The sequence below is a fragment of the Gymnodraco acuticeps genome, unplaced genomic scaffold, assembly GCF_902827175.1.
Source record: "Gymnodraco acuticeps unplaced genomic scaffold, fGymAcu1.1, whole genome shotgun sequence".
Lineage (NCBI taxonomy): Eukaryota > Metazoa > Chordata > Actinopteri > Perciformes > Bathydraconidae > Gymnodraco > Gymnodraco acuticeps.
Genome location: NW_022989762.1, coordinates 207,151 through 224,951, shown reverse-complemented (window position 1 = coordinate 224,951; position 17,801 = coordinate 207,151). Strand labels below are relative to the sequence as shown.

Here is a 17,801-nt window from a genome sequence, read left to right as displayed (position 1 = left end):
TTGTCCAGTGGACTATTCAGCTTTCTGCCAATTTGCAGTTCTGCAGGGGTAACACCTGTGGTCTCTTGAACAGCTGAGTTTATGGCAAACCTGAATTCTGGAAGGTATTGATCCCATTTCCCGTGATTGTCATCCACATAAGAGGCTATCATACTTTTTAAAGTGCGATTTACCCTCTCAGTCATATTTGTCTGTGGATGATAGGCAGTGGTGAGCTTGTGTTTCACAGTCCATTGGTCACAGAGTTAATTGAAAACAGAAGACACAAACGGGGGTCCTCGATCAGACAAGATATAGTCTGGTGTACCCCATCTTGTGAAAATATCCTTCCTCAGGAATCGAGCCACCGTTTTCGCTGTAGCAGATCTCAAGGGGGAAAACTCAACCCAGCGAGTAAAGTAATCCACCACCACCAGCAGGTATTCGTGTCTCTCAGGACTTCTTGGTAGGGGGGCCCATAATATCAATACCGAGCATCTCATTAGGTCCTTTGACAGTGGTCTGTTGAATCTTTCCAGCAGGTTTCCGGTTGTCCGCTTTCAGACTTTGACAAACACTGCAGTTTTTGATATAGGTTTTGACATCTACCCACATTCCAGGCCAATAGGCTACTTCATAAAGCCTTTTATAGGTTTTGAAGATCCCTGCATGTCCACTTAAAGGGTTTTCATGATATTCTTTGAGTATCTCTTGAACCAGACTCTGAGGAATGTACAGCCTGTAATGGAAATGGTTTTCTGACATCTGTTTCTTGTGATAAACTTTATCCTCAAGTATGCTAAAATCCTGTTCCATGGGTCTGTTTCCTTCCGCTCGCTGAGTCAAGATTTGCTCCACCTTATGATCTTTCTGTTGTTCTTCCCAAATTCTTTCGAGGGATATAGGAATACTCTCATCTGTTTTGTTGGAGAAGAGACAACACCCAGAGTTAGGGGAAATCCTTGAAAGGGCATCAGGGGCACAATTTAGTTTTCCTTTTCTGTATTCCACAACAAAGTCAAACCTTTGCAATCTTAGTGCCCATCTGATGAGGCGGCTGGAGGTTTTGGTTGATGACAGAACCCATTTCAAAGCAGAATGATCTGTAATGACTGTAAATAGCTTTAGCTCCAGGTAATGTTGCCATCTCTCCAAAGCCCAAATTATTGCAAGGCACTCCCTCTCTGTGACAGAGTAGTTCATTTCAGCTCTGTTTAGGGTTCTGCTGGCATAGGCTAGAACTATTTCTGTCCCAGTTTCCGTTTCCTGAGTCAACACCGCTCCAAGACCTATACCACTTGCGTCTGTATAGACAAAGAAAGGACAATCTGGATTTGGGTGACCCAAGATATGCGGAGAGATCAAACTGGACTTCAGTTGATCAAAGGAATGCTGGCATGCTTGATTCCAGATGAAAGGTCTCTCTTTTTTTTTCAGGTCGTTCAGAGGCTGAGCAATTTTTGAGAAGTCGGGTACAAATTTATGATACCAGCCTGCTAGTCCCAATAACCTCTGTACTTCCTTGAGATTAGTTGGTGCAGGGTAGGATCTTATTGCTTCGACTTTGTCAGGATCCGCACTGACTCCTTCTCCAGAGACAATATGGCCAAGAAATCTGATTTCTTTCATACAGAATCTGGACTTTTTTAGGTTGACTGTCAGATTGGCTTTGTGAAGTCGCTCCATTACAGTTAGCAGGCGCTCAAAATGCTGAGTCACAGATGATGAATAAACTATTATGTCATCAAGATAGACCAGGCAGATTACTCCCCGCAGGCCATCTAAGACTTTCTCCATTAGCCTTTGGAAGGTGGCAGGAGCATTCTTTAGACCAAAGGGCATGACATTGAAATGATACAAGCCACAGTGAGTGACAAAGGCAGTCTGTGCTTTACTTTCTGGATCCATCGGTACTTGCCAGTACCCACTGTTTAAGTCAATGGTGGAGAAAAGGGAAGCTCCAGAAAGTGATTCGAGGATTTCGTTAATGTTTGGTAAAGGGTATGCGTCAGTTTCTGTGACAGCATTAACTTTCCTAAAATCTACACAAAATCGGTGGCCTCCATCTTTCTTTGGTGGCAGAAATACAGGAGATGCCCATCCAGAATGGGAAGGTTCAATGACTCCTGAAGTAATCATCTCTCTTAATTGTTCTTCCACAATGGTTTGCTTCACAGGGGACATTCGGTAGGCCCTTTGCTTGATGGGTACACAGTTTGTGGAATAGATGGTGTGCTTCAACACATCGGTTTTACCAGGCTGATTTGTGCAGACCTGGGGTTTAGACTCAAGGAGCTGTCGTAATTGTTTCTTTTCTCCATCTTTTAAGTTTGCATCTGACACAGCGATGTTGATGTAATCTTTGACTGCCAGTCGCACCGGTTCCAAAGAGAGAAAGGGTGGTGGAATGGAGCTTATTAGGGAAAGACTTTGCCCTGGCTGATGCGGTGTTAGGTGTTTTTAAAAAAAATATCTATTCCAAGGGATGTTGGCATTCCCTGGCTGGAAGGGGTAGATAACAGAGGGGTTGGACTTAAAGCAATACTCTTTATCAGCCACACTAATTATCATTCTAGTATCTGAAATGAAATTTAGACCAAGGACCACACCATAGGCTAGAGCTTTGGGCCCAAGGACAGCTATAGGGAGAGTGGCCACTTGATTTTGTAGATTCACAGAGAGGTTTCCCCATCCAATGGGAGTGGCTGCTTCACCATTTGCAAGATACAAAGGACGTTCTTCCCATGGCTGGAGGTCGACATTTGATCCCTTTAACTCCATCCAGAGATTCTCATGATTGAGAGTGTAGCTGGCTCCTGTGTCAACTATTGCTTTTCCACGCCAGGTACCTATGGAAATCGGTACAACTAGCTGTTGGGGACTAGAAGACGTGCCCAGCTGATTGTTTGTAGAAGTGGAATTTGACACATCCAACTTTTCCTGCTCTTGGGGGTGGCTTGATCGTTCTTTTTTTTCCGATTTTACAACTGACACTGAACCATTTCCAGGCATCCCTTTTTGTTTGGAAAATCGCTGAGGTGCCTTAGGTGCTTGCTGCCGGTAGGGATTAGGGGAAGTGCCAGGTGAACTGTACTGTGGGCAGGAACCAGGAACATGGTTACCTTGACATCTCCAGCACACAACAAAGTGGTGGGGTTTATCCACAGGCTGACTAGAGGGGTTAGGTTTAGGAACAGGGTTAACAGTCCTAACACTCATTCGCTTGTTATATTCTTGCTGCTGTTCATGATCCTTTTCTAGTTGATGACATAGACGGACTAAATCTTCAACATTTTCAACTCGACCTCTGAGCTGACTGGCAATAAATGGTTTGATGTTTTTCAGAATCATTTTCACAATGCTGGCCTCTGTGAGAGAGGGGTTCCATTTTTTACAAAGAGCTCTATAAGAGAAAGCAAAATCTCTGATGGGTTCCTTCTCCTTTTGACTTCTTGTTCTTACACGTTCAGCTAGCTCGTCCTCATAATCTTCTGAGAGGAAAGCTGCAAGGAAATCGGTCTCAAACTGACTCCAGGAGGTTACTTTATTTCTAGCGATTTCCCACCAATCACGAGCAGTACCAAGAAGTACAGTTCGGAAGGTTGCAAGAATATCCTTGCTCGATAAGGGATGTAAGGCAAGAAAGTCATGGCATTTTGACAAGTAGTTGAGGGGGTCGGGATCATCATCAGGCCCTCCAAATGTTGGAAAAGTTAACCTAATATGATCACCTTTGATAACAGGTGCCGTTGCAGTTGTGGAGGATTTATCCAATAGACAAGAAGTGTTAGAGCTGGAAGAAGTAGAAATGGACTTTGCTTCCTTCAGAGAGTCCAGCTCGCCTTGAAGACCAGAGGTTTTTCTTTCAAGGTGTTGTATTTGTTCTTTACTTTCCACCTGCACTTTTCTCAGATTGGAAGCCAACTTGATGATATCATTGTGATTTACTTCCATGGTTATTGATAGCCCAGTGATACTTTTTTGATTATCGGTAAGACAACCGTTAAGCTCCTGTTGAATTTCCCTTTGGAATTGTTCCATCATGAAGCGCATCTGTGTTAGCTGCGAGGTTTCACATTTTTTCAGTTCCTCTTCCACAACCATTTTGATTCCTTTCACGATGTTATCCATTTCTCTTTCCACCCGTTCTTTATGAGAGGTAGTCTTTGTGATGAGTTGACGATGATTTGCACTAATTTGATCTGCAAGACTCTTGAGATGCTCTTTTGTGGAATCCTGTACTCCCCTCAAACTCAGTGTGAGTTCTTTTATTGACCGACTTTGTTCACCCATTTCAATATGTAGCATGTCCCAATCTTGCTGGTGTTTTTCTGCAATCTGATTAAAACCTCGGGCAGGAGTAGGGATATATGCTGGAAGCTCATGCTGAGACTGAGATAGTGAATATGGAGAGGAAGATGATAGACTTAGGGCACCCTCTCCTGTTTTCGATGAGTGATGCACATCTTCAGTTTCCCACGCAACAGATTGATTGACAGGGTCTAGCTGAGGATTAGAGATGGGCCATGGGTGCCTATGGCGGTCATGTGTCCCTATTAGAGGCTGAGCTGGAGTTAGAAAACAAGTCTGCAAGTGTGCACTAAATGCCCTACCTGCACCATAAGTAAATGTTGGGGTTTGCACATCAGGGGCTTCTATGTCATGTGAAACTGAGGGCAACCCTGAAGCAGGTGGTAGATCAGCCATAATGATGTCTGTGGGTATCTATCTCTGAATGACGTGTATGAAATGTGTACAACATACATTCACGTAGTTCCTCAATAAATAGAACACTTAAACAGTCAAAGGCAATATGACAGATGGATAAATCTTGCAGATCATATACAAAACCCACCAAGCAAATATGCATGAAGAACAAGCACAATGTAATTATTTTCACTTTTAACTTATTTTCTTCATTTTAAAAAAAACTTTATGTCAGGGGTTTGTGTCCCTTCGTGGTTGCCATTTCTGTAGCGTAGGTCTTATCCCTGAACGAATAAATTAAACTTTTTAGACACACAGAAACAGAGAGATAGCCCGGTGACCTAGCTACTGAATTTTACAAAGGAAAAATAATAAATCAATTCACTTTCAACATAAAATGTCTGTATTTTTGTTAACTCCAAATAATAAATCAGTACATCAAACAAACATACTCATGTCACAGACCATTTACCAGATAAACTTAACTCCAATACATACACAAACAAATAAGCCAAGTTAACTCACAAAACATCAATAAATCCTGGGGATTGAATGTGAGTGAGTGTGGGGGAGGGGAGAAGTCTTTTTTGTCCTTTGTCACTAATTTTAGGAGTGTATTTCAGGGGATAAGGATGTGTGAAAGTAAAGTTGTAAAGTTCAGCTTTTCCAGTCCAGAGTGTGGTGTGTGTGTGTGTATGTGTATGTGTATGTGTATGTGTATGTGTGTGTGTGTGTGTGTGTGTGTGTGTGTGTGTGTGTGTGTGTGTGTGTGTGTGTGTGTGTGTGTGGTGTGTGTGTGTGTGTGTGTGTGTGTGTGTGTGTGTAGAGTGCTAGAGGAGGAGAAATGATATTGGTGTAGTGAGAACCACTTATCTGAGGGTGACAGGCCAGAATAGCTCACTGGATTGTAGGGTTAACTTGGAAGGGGAAAGTTGAATGTTTCCCCAACAGCTCCTGGTTTCAGTGACAAAAACTCCCAAAAAATAGCCTGATTCAGCTGATGAAGTCCTCAAGAATCCACTTTTCTCCTTGTTCGATTCCGACTTCCTCTTGCTTCTTTCTCCCTCTTTCGAATGACATGCTGTCCTCCTTTTAACAGCACACAGGTGCCAATCATTCTCTTGATTGTTTACTCCAGTTTCTCTCAGGGGTGCTTGATTAGCCACTCCCCTTTTTCTCAGGGAATCTGTAGGAGTGGGTTTAATTTCTCCCTGTCCTGCTACAACGTGTTGTGATGTCTGTGTTTGCTTTCCCTGTCGCGAGCTCTGATCGTTCAGTGATGATACTAATACCTATAGAATCAGTGGAATATCAGCTTTAATCTAATATCTTGTATGTGCAGTTACGATAAGTAATAAGGGTATTCTTACCGTGAGTTCTGTGCTAAGTGCTCTAGCATTTTTTTTGCTCAGGGCTCATTTAGACGCTTCTTGTGAGACTTGTGTTTTGTTTTGGTAAAAATGGTTTGTATCGTCAGTTAGCTGAGTTTCTTCCCGTTAAGTGAGTATGACACATTAATAGGTTTTTAAATGTTAAGAAGCCCTGAGACACAGTTTCGTGAAAAAAAACAAGTAAAAAATGCCTTAACAAGTAAAAAATGATACAGTTTAGAAGTCTAGGTTAATTTTCCTCCTTCCACCAGACTTTATTTGATCTTGTTTCCAGACAGTCTGGTGTGTCTGATGATCACATCTCAGTTTTATGGTGAACTCAGGAAAAGTTTCCATTCACTTCATCAAGTGAAATCCACATCAACAGAGACACATGTTTAAACTGTAAATGTACCATTTCCAAAATGAAAATGAGATTATGTGATCGTATTAGACACAGCATTTTTTACTACTGCAAAACTGTGGCTTAACTTTACTTTTCCTTTAAACACAATCCAAACCCCACAGTTAGTCACTTCAGCTCAAGTGACGTGTAAATCATCCAATGTGTGTACACCACGACCACGTGCTGCATCTTTTTGGTGGTTGGTTATGTAATCCTTCAGACTGTACTCCAAACCAAAAAGTGCCTGTTTGTAAATCACTGTAGCTGTTCCTGCTTAAAATCCTCATTATAATATATATTATAGAGAATAAAACAAAGTATCAAATATACATCCATATTACGGGTGAGTTAAATGTTTGTTTGTGTTTTCTGTGAGTTTCCTTTCATTTTAGCTGCCGAGTAAATTAGAGAAAAATACAAACACATGTTTTCTTTCTCTTTCAGCTGCTGGGCGATTACGACAAAGTAAAGACTGTGTCATCAGGGTCCGACTGTGTGTGTCGCTGCATTGTTCGACCAATCAAACGCTCTGACTGCAGCCGTATCAGCGAGCAGGCATCACCATCACAATATTCTTACTCTGTGGAGACGATAACCAAGGGAACAGACTGCAAGAAGTGTGTGTGCATGGCTCCACCTTCAGCTGTCAACCCCTGTGAGGGAGAGTACAGGTTTAAAAAACTACAAGAGGCCAGCAAAGATGACATCAAGGTAGACACACAAACACACACACACACGCACACACAAAATATTTGTGGCTGTTGAGGACAATGATTTCTTGGAATAATGTAAGTTTGGACTTCAGGTAAAGATGATTCCCATATCCTAATCAAAGTGTTCTCCTCTCTGGTACTGGGCCTGTTTAGCTGGCAACTATCATTGACTTGTTGGAGGGCTCTCTGTATGGAATGGACTTGTTGAAACTCCACTCTGTAACCACCAAGCTGCTGACTAGGGTTGATAACATGGAGAAGGTGAGCACACACAGACACAACCACATACACAGGACACTCATTTGCTTTACATCTATATATAATGTCTTGCATGGAGGGATTCAAAACGCACTTAAAACCTGCTTTCCATAAGGTAGAATGTCATAGATGGAATAGAGCGATTAGACGATTTAACGGTTGGTTTGAGCCAAAGACTGTAACTCCAATAACATAATAATACTTATCGAGATTAGAATAGAACTCAGGGAGCGCCTATATGAAGGTAGATATGGGGCAAAATGCGAGAGCTTGTAAAACCTGATGTGAGCACTTGCAGAAAAAAACTCTGAGCTTGTGTGCATACATTTACACTTGTATAACATATCCACGTACAGTGGGGCAAAAAAGTATTTAGTCAGCCAACAATTGTGCAAGTTCTCCCACTTAAAAAGATGAGAGAGGCCTGTAATTTTCATCCTAGGTACAATTCAACTATGAGAGACAGAATGGGGGGAAAGAATCCAGGAAATCACATTGTAGGATCTTTAATGAATTCATTGGTAAATTCCTCGGTAAAATAAGTATTTGGTCACCTACAAACAAACAAGATTTCTGGCTCTCACAGACCTGTAACTTCTTCTTTAAGAGTCTCCTCTGTCCTCCACTCGTTAACTGTATTAATGGCACCTCTTTGAACTCGTTATCAGTATAAAAGACACCTGTCCACAACCTCAAACAGTCACACTCCAAACTCCACTATGGCCAAGACCAAAGAGCTGTCAAAGGACAACAGAAACAAAATTGTAGACCTGCACCAGGCTGGGAAGACTGAATCTGCAATAGGTAAGCAGCTTGGTGTGAAGAAATCAACTGTGGGAGCAATTATTAGAAAATGGAAGACATACAAGACCACTGATAATCTCCCTCGATCTGGGGCTCCACGCAAGATCTCACCCCGTGGGGTCAAAATGATCACAAGAACGGTGAGCAAAAATCCCAGAACCACACGGGGGGACCTAGTCAATGACCTGCAGAGAGCTGGGACCAAAGTAACAAAGGCTACCATCAGTAACACACTACGCCGCCAGGGACTCAAATCCTGCAGTGCCAGACGTGTCCCCCTGCTTAAGCCAGTACATGTCCAGGCCCGTCTGAAGTTTGCTAGAGAGCATTTAGATGATCCAGAAGAGGATTGGGAGAATGTCATATGGTCAGATGAAACCAAAATAGAACCTTTTGGTAAAAACTCAACTAGACGCATTTGGAGGAGAAAGAATGCTGAGTTGCATCCAAAGAACACCATACCTACTGTGAAACATGGGTGTGGAAACATCATGCTTTGGGGCTGTTGTTCTGCAAAGGGACCAGGACGACTGATCCGTGTAAAGGAAAGAATGAATGGGGCCATGTATCGTAAGATTTTGAGTGACAACCTCCTTCCATCAGCAAGGGCATTGAAGATGAAACGTGGCTGGGTCTTTCAGCATGACAATGATCCCAAACACACCGCCCGGGCAACGAAGGAGTGACCATTTCAAGGTCCTGGAGTGGCCTAGCCAGTATCCAGATCTCAACCCCATAGAAAATCTTTGGAGGGAGTTGAAAGTCCGTGTTGCCCAGCGACAGCCCCAAAGCATCACTGCTCTAGAGGAGATCTGCATGGAGGAATGGGCCAAAATACCAGCAACAGTGTGTGAAAACCTTGTGAAGACTTACAGAAAACGTTTGACCTCTGTCATTGCCAACAAAGGGTATATAACAAAGTATTGAGATTAACTTTTGTTATTGACCAAATACTTATTTTCCACCATAATGTGCAAATAAATTCTTTAAAAATCAGACAATGTGATTTTCTGGATTTTCTTTTCTCATTCTGTCTCTCATAGTTGAAGTATACCTAGGATGAAAATTACAGGCCTCTCTCATCTTTTTAAGTGGGAGAACTTGCACAATTTGTGGCTGACTAAATACTTTTTTGCCCCACTGTATCTGTTACCTCATTCACACCAACAGTGTTTCAGGGCCGGTTCGGAGCTGGAGCTTGAAAAGCACCGGTTTTCCTGTTCACACCGCAGCGGAGCAGCCTCTTAGCTCCGGAATCCGGTTTGTTTCAAGCACCAAGAAATTGTCCGGCTAGAGCAAAAGCACCGCATACGTCACGCTTACGTCGAGGCGGGGGCAGGGGCGGGATCAACTCCTGATCAACAACAAAAAGCCCGCGTTTTATCCAGTTTGTACACAACGATGGAGAAACTTAACAAGCAGCAGTGGTCCACTGAAGAGACCAGCTACCTACTGGGAATCTGGTCTTCCGAAGAGGTACAGAGGAAGCTGGAGCACAATCGGCCATTGTTGTTGTTGTCGGTGTGAGGGGTTTCCGCACGGTTTGGCTTTATGAAGCAGTTTACGTCATGACGCAACGATTACGCAATGACGCAGCACCAGTCGGACTCTGGGCGGTGTGAAAAGAGCCGGAGCTAAACCGAAGAACCGGTTCTGAACCTGAAAAGCTCTAGCACGGAGCTTGAACCGGAGTTGCGTTGGTGTGAATGAGGTATGTGAACCAAATTTGAAGTCACAGAAAGAAAAAACAAGTTTTGTAGCTTGTAGAAATAAAAGGAACTTAGTGATGAAATGTTCACTTGCAGAAAAATATTTGTTTTTTCAATATATTTTCCATTACAACTGCAACTTGGTTATTACAACCTCTCAAATCAGTCATTACAACGTCACAAATCTGCCTTGACTTTTGCTACACGATGAATGTGTCGCTAAAATAATTTTCACCTGTAGATGTGGGGGGAGGAAGGGGGGTTGAAGCGAAGGGGCGAAGCTATCAGAACGATGAGGCGCAAGCTCGGGTCAGTCACAGTGTTTCTCAATGTCGAGGAAGCCTCCTCCAGAGCCACTATTTCAAGGACACCACGTCATCGAGTCCCGCCGAAGGACTGTTCCAATGTCCAGGATCCTTGGAATTCTACCGAGGCCGGCATTCTTTGTTGCGGGAAATTTTGAGGCTGCACATGTGTATCCTCCGCGGTCTTAAAATCCCCACAATGCTTTGCGCACGGACCAATTTTCAAAATCTTTGGCGGAAAATGTAAGGCGGGGCCTCTCATATGACGCACACCTGCACACCTGTTAGCCTGTTCCGACCATTCTTCGTTTTCCGAGGCTAGGAAGGATTCTTGCCTCGCTTCTGAAGGACCTGACTCGGAAGACATGTCTTACCAAGCAAGCGTCCTCGACATTGAGAAACACCCACACACAGGCCCAATTCCAAATTACACCCTACCCACTCCCACTCCGTGGCGGAGTGATACTCGCAGCTTAACGAGGCTCCCTCCTTTCAGGTTGAGGGAGTAAATACAGCGGCAAGCTTTGGAACAAACTCCCCTCTCTCCGGCAGAAACAGGAAATGCCGTAACTGTATGTAACAACCAGTGGCGGCCGGCCCATAGGGGCGCTAGGGGCGCCGCCCCCCTTCTTCCCACATGTTTGATTGCCATTCAAAAATGTATTTAAAAAAAATTATTATTTTTTTTGTAATGATCAAGGTAAATATTATATAGTTGGTATCAGTAAAATGTATAATCTACAATACAATCTCGTTTAAAATTGTTTTACGATGTCTAAAGTTACTGATAAGTCACATGTTTCCTGCCTGGCCGCAGCGTGTATAATTACCCTCTCTCGTCTGGGCGGTAAGAAAGGAGCCCTCAGCCAGAGCAGCAGCAGCCAACACATTGCTGACTGTTGCTATCTGTAAACTATGCCGCCGAAACATAATTTCAGCCAATCAGCGTCGTCAGATCTGATGGTCACAGGGCGGCAATTTCAGCGCCCGATGCAGTCTGTGAGTTGTTTGGACTCGTATCCAAGGTGACGCTACAGTCAGTAGTTGATGAGGATGGCTGCGTCTCCAGGTGGAGACTCCGGGTGCTAGTGGATCGCCAGAGCTGTAGATTAACATTTACATGCTTATTGTAGTTGTAAATGCAATGCCTGCACCATGGAGCATATGTGTGGATTGGACCTGTATTTTACAGGAAAGGAGTGAGCAGAGGGTCGAGTTGTCGATTCTTGTTCAGTTTTCTGTGACTCCTCACCCTTTCAGACTTTGAGTTGTGTGCGCTGCTAAAGAGACGCGCTACCATGGAAACCAAACAATGGTGTAGCTGTATTAAAGTTCCAGTGGAAACAGTCGTGAGTAAATCTGATTTTGTCAGAAATCCGGAGAAATGCGGGAGAAATATGACCCCGGGAGGAAACCGGGAGAGGGCAATGAAATCGGGAGTCTCCCGTGAAAATCGGGAGGGTTGGCAAGTATGACACACACACACACACACACACACACACACACACACACACACACACACACACACACACACACACACACACACACACACACACACACACACACACACACACACACACACACACACACACACACACACACACACACACACACACACACACACACACACACACACACACACACACACACACACACACACACACACACACAGGCCGTTTCTCAATCTCGAGGATGCTGGCTTGGTAGTCACGTACTTCCAAGTCACTTCCTTCAGAAGCTAGGAAAGAATCCTTCCTGGAATTCGGAAAATGAAGAGTGGAACAGGCTAGCAAGTGTGCAGGTGTGCGTCATATGAGAGGCCCCGCCTTACATTTTCCGCCACACATTTGGGGAAATTGGTCCGTGCGCAAAGCATTGTGGGGATTTTAAGGACGCAAAGTCTACCCATGTGCAGCCTCGAAATTTCCCCCAAACCAAGGACGCGGCCTCGTGGAATTCCAAGTATGCTGGACATTGGAATGGTCCTGCTGTGCCACTTGATGACGTAGCATCCTTGAAATATTGGCTTGGAAGCCAATATCCTCGAGATTGAGAAACGGCCACACACACACACACACACACACACACACACACACACACCACACACACACACACACACACACACACACACACACACACACACACACACACACACACACACACACACACACGTAATGTTCGTATTCAGTCTCCTGATTTCAAATGGGAATTAAATCATTTGAGTGTTCCCAAAGCACCAGTGTTCTGCAGTTTGTGTGGGCCTACTGTACTGTTGCACAGTTTATACTTTAAGTCTGCTTTGGATAACAAATCTGTTTGTGTTGCATTGTTAATGGACCTAGCCAAAGCATTTGACACTGTAGATCACCACATTATGTCTAATGTTATGTTGATGTCTCGTTTCGGTCATAATGCCATTTGCTGGTTTCAGAGTTATCTAACCGACCGTACTCAATGTGTCAGGTTGGGTAGTACTGTCTCTGACCCTGTCACCTTGAAGAAGGGAGTTCCACAGGGCTCTATTTTGGGGCCGTTGCTCTTTTTATTATATGTAAACAATATTTGTAATCAGATGCAATTTTATATCATACGTATGCTGATGACACTATTGTATACTCATGTGCTCCTTCTCTGGATATGGCCGTTTCCAATTTAAAATCAGATTTTATCACGCTGCAGCATGCACTTCTTGATTCCAAACTGCTTTTGAACAGTAAGAAAACCAAAGCAATGCTTTTTGCTCCCAAGTCAGCATCCTCTTGCCTCTCCATTGACACCCTTGATGGTGTCTCTGTTGAGTTTGTCGATACCTACAAATATCTGGGCTTTTGGTTGGACAGTAATCTGAACTTCAAACACCATATTGAAGTTCTAACAAATAAATTGAAATTCACTCTTGGCTTCCTTTCCTTTATGTTGTTTTTCAACTTCATCCCGTAAAAGGTTGGTCTCTGGCTTATTCCTGTCCCAGCTGGACTACGGTGATACCATTTATAGATTTGCCTGTCCCACTGTTTTGGCCAAACTTGACCCACTCTACCATGCTGCACTGCGTTATATATCAAATGCACCCTATAGGACTCATCATTGCAAACTGTGCAGCCTAACTGGATGGTCTATGCGTAGGATGCAGCATTGGTTTTTATTAATGTGTAAAGCCATTTTAGGTAAGCTTCCACTGTACATATGTGCCAGATTTGCTCCAGTTTGTGACTCTTACAACCTCAGACCCAGTGCCTGGATACGGTTCCAGGTTCCTGCTGTGCGGACTGAGGCTGGGAAAAGGAGTCTTTTTTATTATGGTCCTTGGTCTTGGAATGACCTTCAATCATGCCTCAAACTGATGGCACTTGTCTCAATAGCATGTTTTAAATTGAAGTTGTCTGAAGTCCTTACCACGTGCTGCTCTTGCAGTAATAAGTAGTGCACCTTTCTTACTGTCCTAATGTGCACAATGTAGTGACTGCTTTTTTGTCTTTTGTTTTCTTAGTTATGTTCTCTGTATTTTATATGTTTGTGTTATGTGTTATGTATAACGTTGCTGCCTTCTTGGCCAGGTCAGCATTACAAATGAGATTCTATCTCAATGCTTTTATCTGGTTAAATAAAGGTTAAATAAAAAAATATGTCCAGGACAAGGTATTTGGAAGTTTTGGAAGATTCATAGCTAACCACACTGAAGATTATGGATTATCTCATATTTTTAAGGCTCAATTTGTCCTCCCCCCCCCCCCCCCCCCTCTAATATCACCAGAAGTCATAATTTAAGGGGTCATTTCTCAACATTTTCTTCCTAGTATGGTTTGGTCACCATTTCCATAGCCCCACCAAAAATATTTTCCACCAGCCGCCACTGGTAACAACGGTTTCAAATCAGCATCTCTTGGACAAAAAATTAAATTAATAACTAAAATAAAACTCCAAACATCTTTAATTGTGTTTGCTCTTTTAGTTTTAAACCTGATTGTAATGGCACTTTTTAATGTATTCACCTGTATTCAATGGTGACCTGATCCATTTCATTGAGTGGAAGGCTTCATTCACGTCACTCATAGATAAAAGGAACATTTCTTCAGCTAACAAACTGCATTATCTGAGAAAGTACGTAGGAGGTCCACCCCGAAGAATACTTGATGGCATCTTCTTCAGAAGTGATTAGGAAGCCTATAAGGATGCATGGAGCCGTCTCAACCAAAGGTATGGTCAGCCCTTTATCATACAGAGAATATTCAGAGAAAAACTGTCAAACTGGCCAAAACATTTGCTGATTTCCTAAACTCATGTCAGGAAGCCATACCCTATGTTAAAGGTCTGGACATTTTGAATGACTGCGAGGAAAATCAGAAACTGATTCAAAAGCTACCTGACTGGACAGCATCACAGTGGAACAGAAAGGTTACTCAAGTCACGAGAAGTGAGCAAGAATTTCCAAACTTCCAGCAGTTTGTCGATTTCATGTTAATGGAAGCAGAGATTGCCTGTAATCCTATTACTTCATTCCGTGCTCTCCACTCAGCAGAGTCGAACTCAGAGAAACATAATCTGAAAGAAAGTAGAAGTAAAATTAGTGTTCTCCACACACAGACAGCCACAGAGACAATTAAATCAAAGGACAGGCAAAAACAAGTTTAAGGCCTCCATGTATGCTATGTCAAAACAGTAAACATGGTCTGCACTATTGTCCTGAGTTCAAAAGTAAATCTCTGGACGAAAGAAGGAAATATGTGAAGGAAAATAAACTGTGCTATGGCTGTCTAAAGCTAGGCCATAATGCAAGGGACTGTCGTCACAGACACTCATGTGACAACTGCAAAGGAAAACATCCTACATCTCTCCATGATGACAGCTACACTAAAGCCAACTCATCATCAGTCCTGAGTCAGAGCAGCACAGATGAAGCAGCAACCACAATGTCTTTTAATGTGAATACTGAGGAGCCATCTGAGAATACAATAATGATTGTTCCAGTGTGGGTTTCTTCTGTCAGCAATCCAGGTATGGAAAGGCTTGTGTATGCGTTGCTTGATACTCAAAGTGATACGGTCTTCATTGAACAGGAAGTAAGCAACAGCTTGCAAACAGAGACACATCCTGTGAGGCTGAAGCTAACAACAATGATTGGAAAGGATGCATTGGTGCACAGTGAAAGGGTCCAAGGTCTCAGGGTGAGAGGTTTTAACTCCACATTGTCATCGATCTCCCTCCAACCTACACTAAGGATTGCATACCAGTGAATCGAAAACACATTCCTACCTGTGAAACTGCAGGGCACTGGAATGATCTCTGCATAATAGCAGATGAAATCCCACCACAGCTAGATTGTGAAGTTAGCCTTTTGATAGGCTATAATTGCTCAACAGCACTGGCACCACGGCAAGTAATCCTCGGAGGAGAACCCTATGCAGTTGGCACAGATCTAGGATGGAGTATTGTGGGTTACACATCATCACAGATTGAGTCACCAAGCTTCAAAAATATGTGCCACAGAGTTGCTGTCAAGGAGCTCCCTTCAGTGACTCCAGCAGATGCAGTACGGGTATTGGAATCTGACTTTCAAGATGCCAATAAAGATGGAAAGATTGTCTCAAACAGGATACAGAAAATACATCTGAGTACAACTCCTCAGCAGTGGAGATACGTCTTTACTAATGATAACCCTGCTGACCTTGCATCTAGAGGTTCAAGGGCAAATGAGATTCTCACGTCCAGCTGGCTCACAGGACCTCAGTTTCTATTGGAGAAGGACATACCACCAGCTGTAGATGTCATCACAGAAATGCAGATTAGAGATCCTGAAATCAAAAAGATTCAGAAACTAAACACACAAACAGTGGAACAAGTGAGTCTTTCAGACAGATTGTCAAAGTTTTCTTCATGGTCAAAGGCAACTCAAGCTGTCGCTCTCATCCGTTGTGCTAGAAGAGATAAGTCAACGAATCACAGCACAGTACGAGAACGAGAGGATGCACAGCATGTCATCATAAAGGAGACAGAGACAAATATATCCCAAAGAGATAAAGTTGCTCAGTAAGAAAACTCAGCTTCCTCGTCAGAGTAAACTGTACAAGATGGATGCCTTTCTGGATCAAGACGGACTGCTCAAGGTGGGAGGAAGACTGAAAAATGCATCTCTCCTTCACTCACTGAAACATCCAGTGATTATCCCAAAGGACCATCCCATTACCAGGACAATAATAGCTCATTATCATGAGAAGGTACAACATCAAGGTAAAGGCATGACTATTAATGAGATAAGATCACATGGATACTGGATTCAAGGAATCCACAGAGCTGTGGCAACCTACCTGCATCAGTGTGTTACATGCAGAAAACTCAGGAGGTTCACAGAAGAACAACGTATGGCAGATCTGCCGTCCGAGCGTGTGGATCCATCACCACCACAGCCGCTTACGCCCAATCACCTGCTCACCATGAAACCAATCACAGCCTTACCACCTCCTGGTAGATTTATAAGGGAAGATATGTATGCTCGCAAAAGGTGGCGTCATGTTTAGTACCTTGCAGAGAAGTTCTGGAGCCGTTGGAGAAAAGAATACCTCTTCAGCATTGCCACCTGACAATGCTGGCATACTCCAAAAAGAAACCTCGAAGTCGGAGACATCGTCATGGAGAAGACAGATCTGCCCAGGAATGAGCGGAAGTTGGCAAAAGTTATGTTGCAATATCTCGCAAAACCCTGAAGCACTCCTCTCCCTCCTCCAGCTGCAGATTGTGACCAATTCTTGAAGTTTAGCTCGGATGACGGCGCGGATCGAACTGTTCTGATAAAAACGACTCTGTAGCTCGTTGTCTACCTTGCTATGATTGTAAAGTCATGTTGTTTGTATTTTTACAACGTTATGTTCATGAGTTATTGATCTGCAAAATTCGAATCTGTCAATAACTCAGCTCAGAGGGACGTGCATGCCCCCTCGCTCTGAGTGTTCTCTTGAGGTGTCTTCACTTATGTGAAACCCTTTATATATACAGTCTATGGGTGAAACCCGTGCCTATTGCCAAGCACTAATGTTATATCTTTATATTTAAAGGTCCAATGTCATGTCCATTTCTACTGATCATAATTCCATTGTTTAGGTCTACTAGATTTACATTGTTCAATGTTCCAAACTTACATTGGTTTCTCATACAGCATATCTTAGTATGTGTATTCACCGATATTCACTCTCTGTCCTAAACGGCTTGATGGAGCTCCTGCCCCCCCTCCCTGTGAGCCCAGTGTGCTCTGATTGGTCGCAACGCGAGAGGCTCGTTGCTGCTCGCGGCTGCTGTGAGGAGCAGACAGGCTTCCGTGTCGGCGATACAGCTAGAACAAGTAAAACTCATCCTGAACACACACAAACACTCACAGCCGAAGTAAAAACAATAAGTGTGGCTTGATATTGAGTAAGAAAAAGGTTTATAACGCTGTGAGAATGGGTCTGCAGAGAGCATTTCTCCGCGATCCCAACGTAGTAGCCCGAAAAACGTTTACCCATTTAAACAGTCGTGGTAGATACCTTGTTTGTTTTAAACATCATAAATACACAAAC

The 17,801-nt window shown here is 43.3% G+C and overlaps 1 protein-coding gene across 1 annotated transcript in view; it reads left to right on the top strand.

Annotated features, from left to right (window-relative positions):
* olfml2bb (olfactomedin-like 2Bb) overlaps window positions 1–17,801 on the top strand; it is a 59,751-nt gene that overhangs the window by 16,386 nt on the left and 25,564 nt on the right. The window contains exons 2-3 of the mRNA XM_034215428.1: window positions 6,907–7,173; window positions 7,329–7,436. Of these exons, the coding sequence (XP_034071319.1) occupies window positions 6,907–7,173; window positions 7,329–7,436 (375 nt within the window). The remainder of the gene's footprint in view (window positions 1–6,906; window positions 7,174–7,328; window positions 7,437–17,801) is intronic.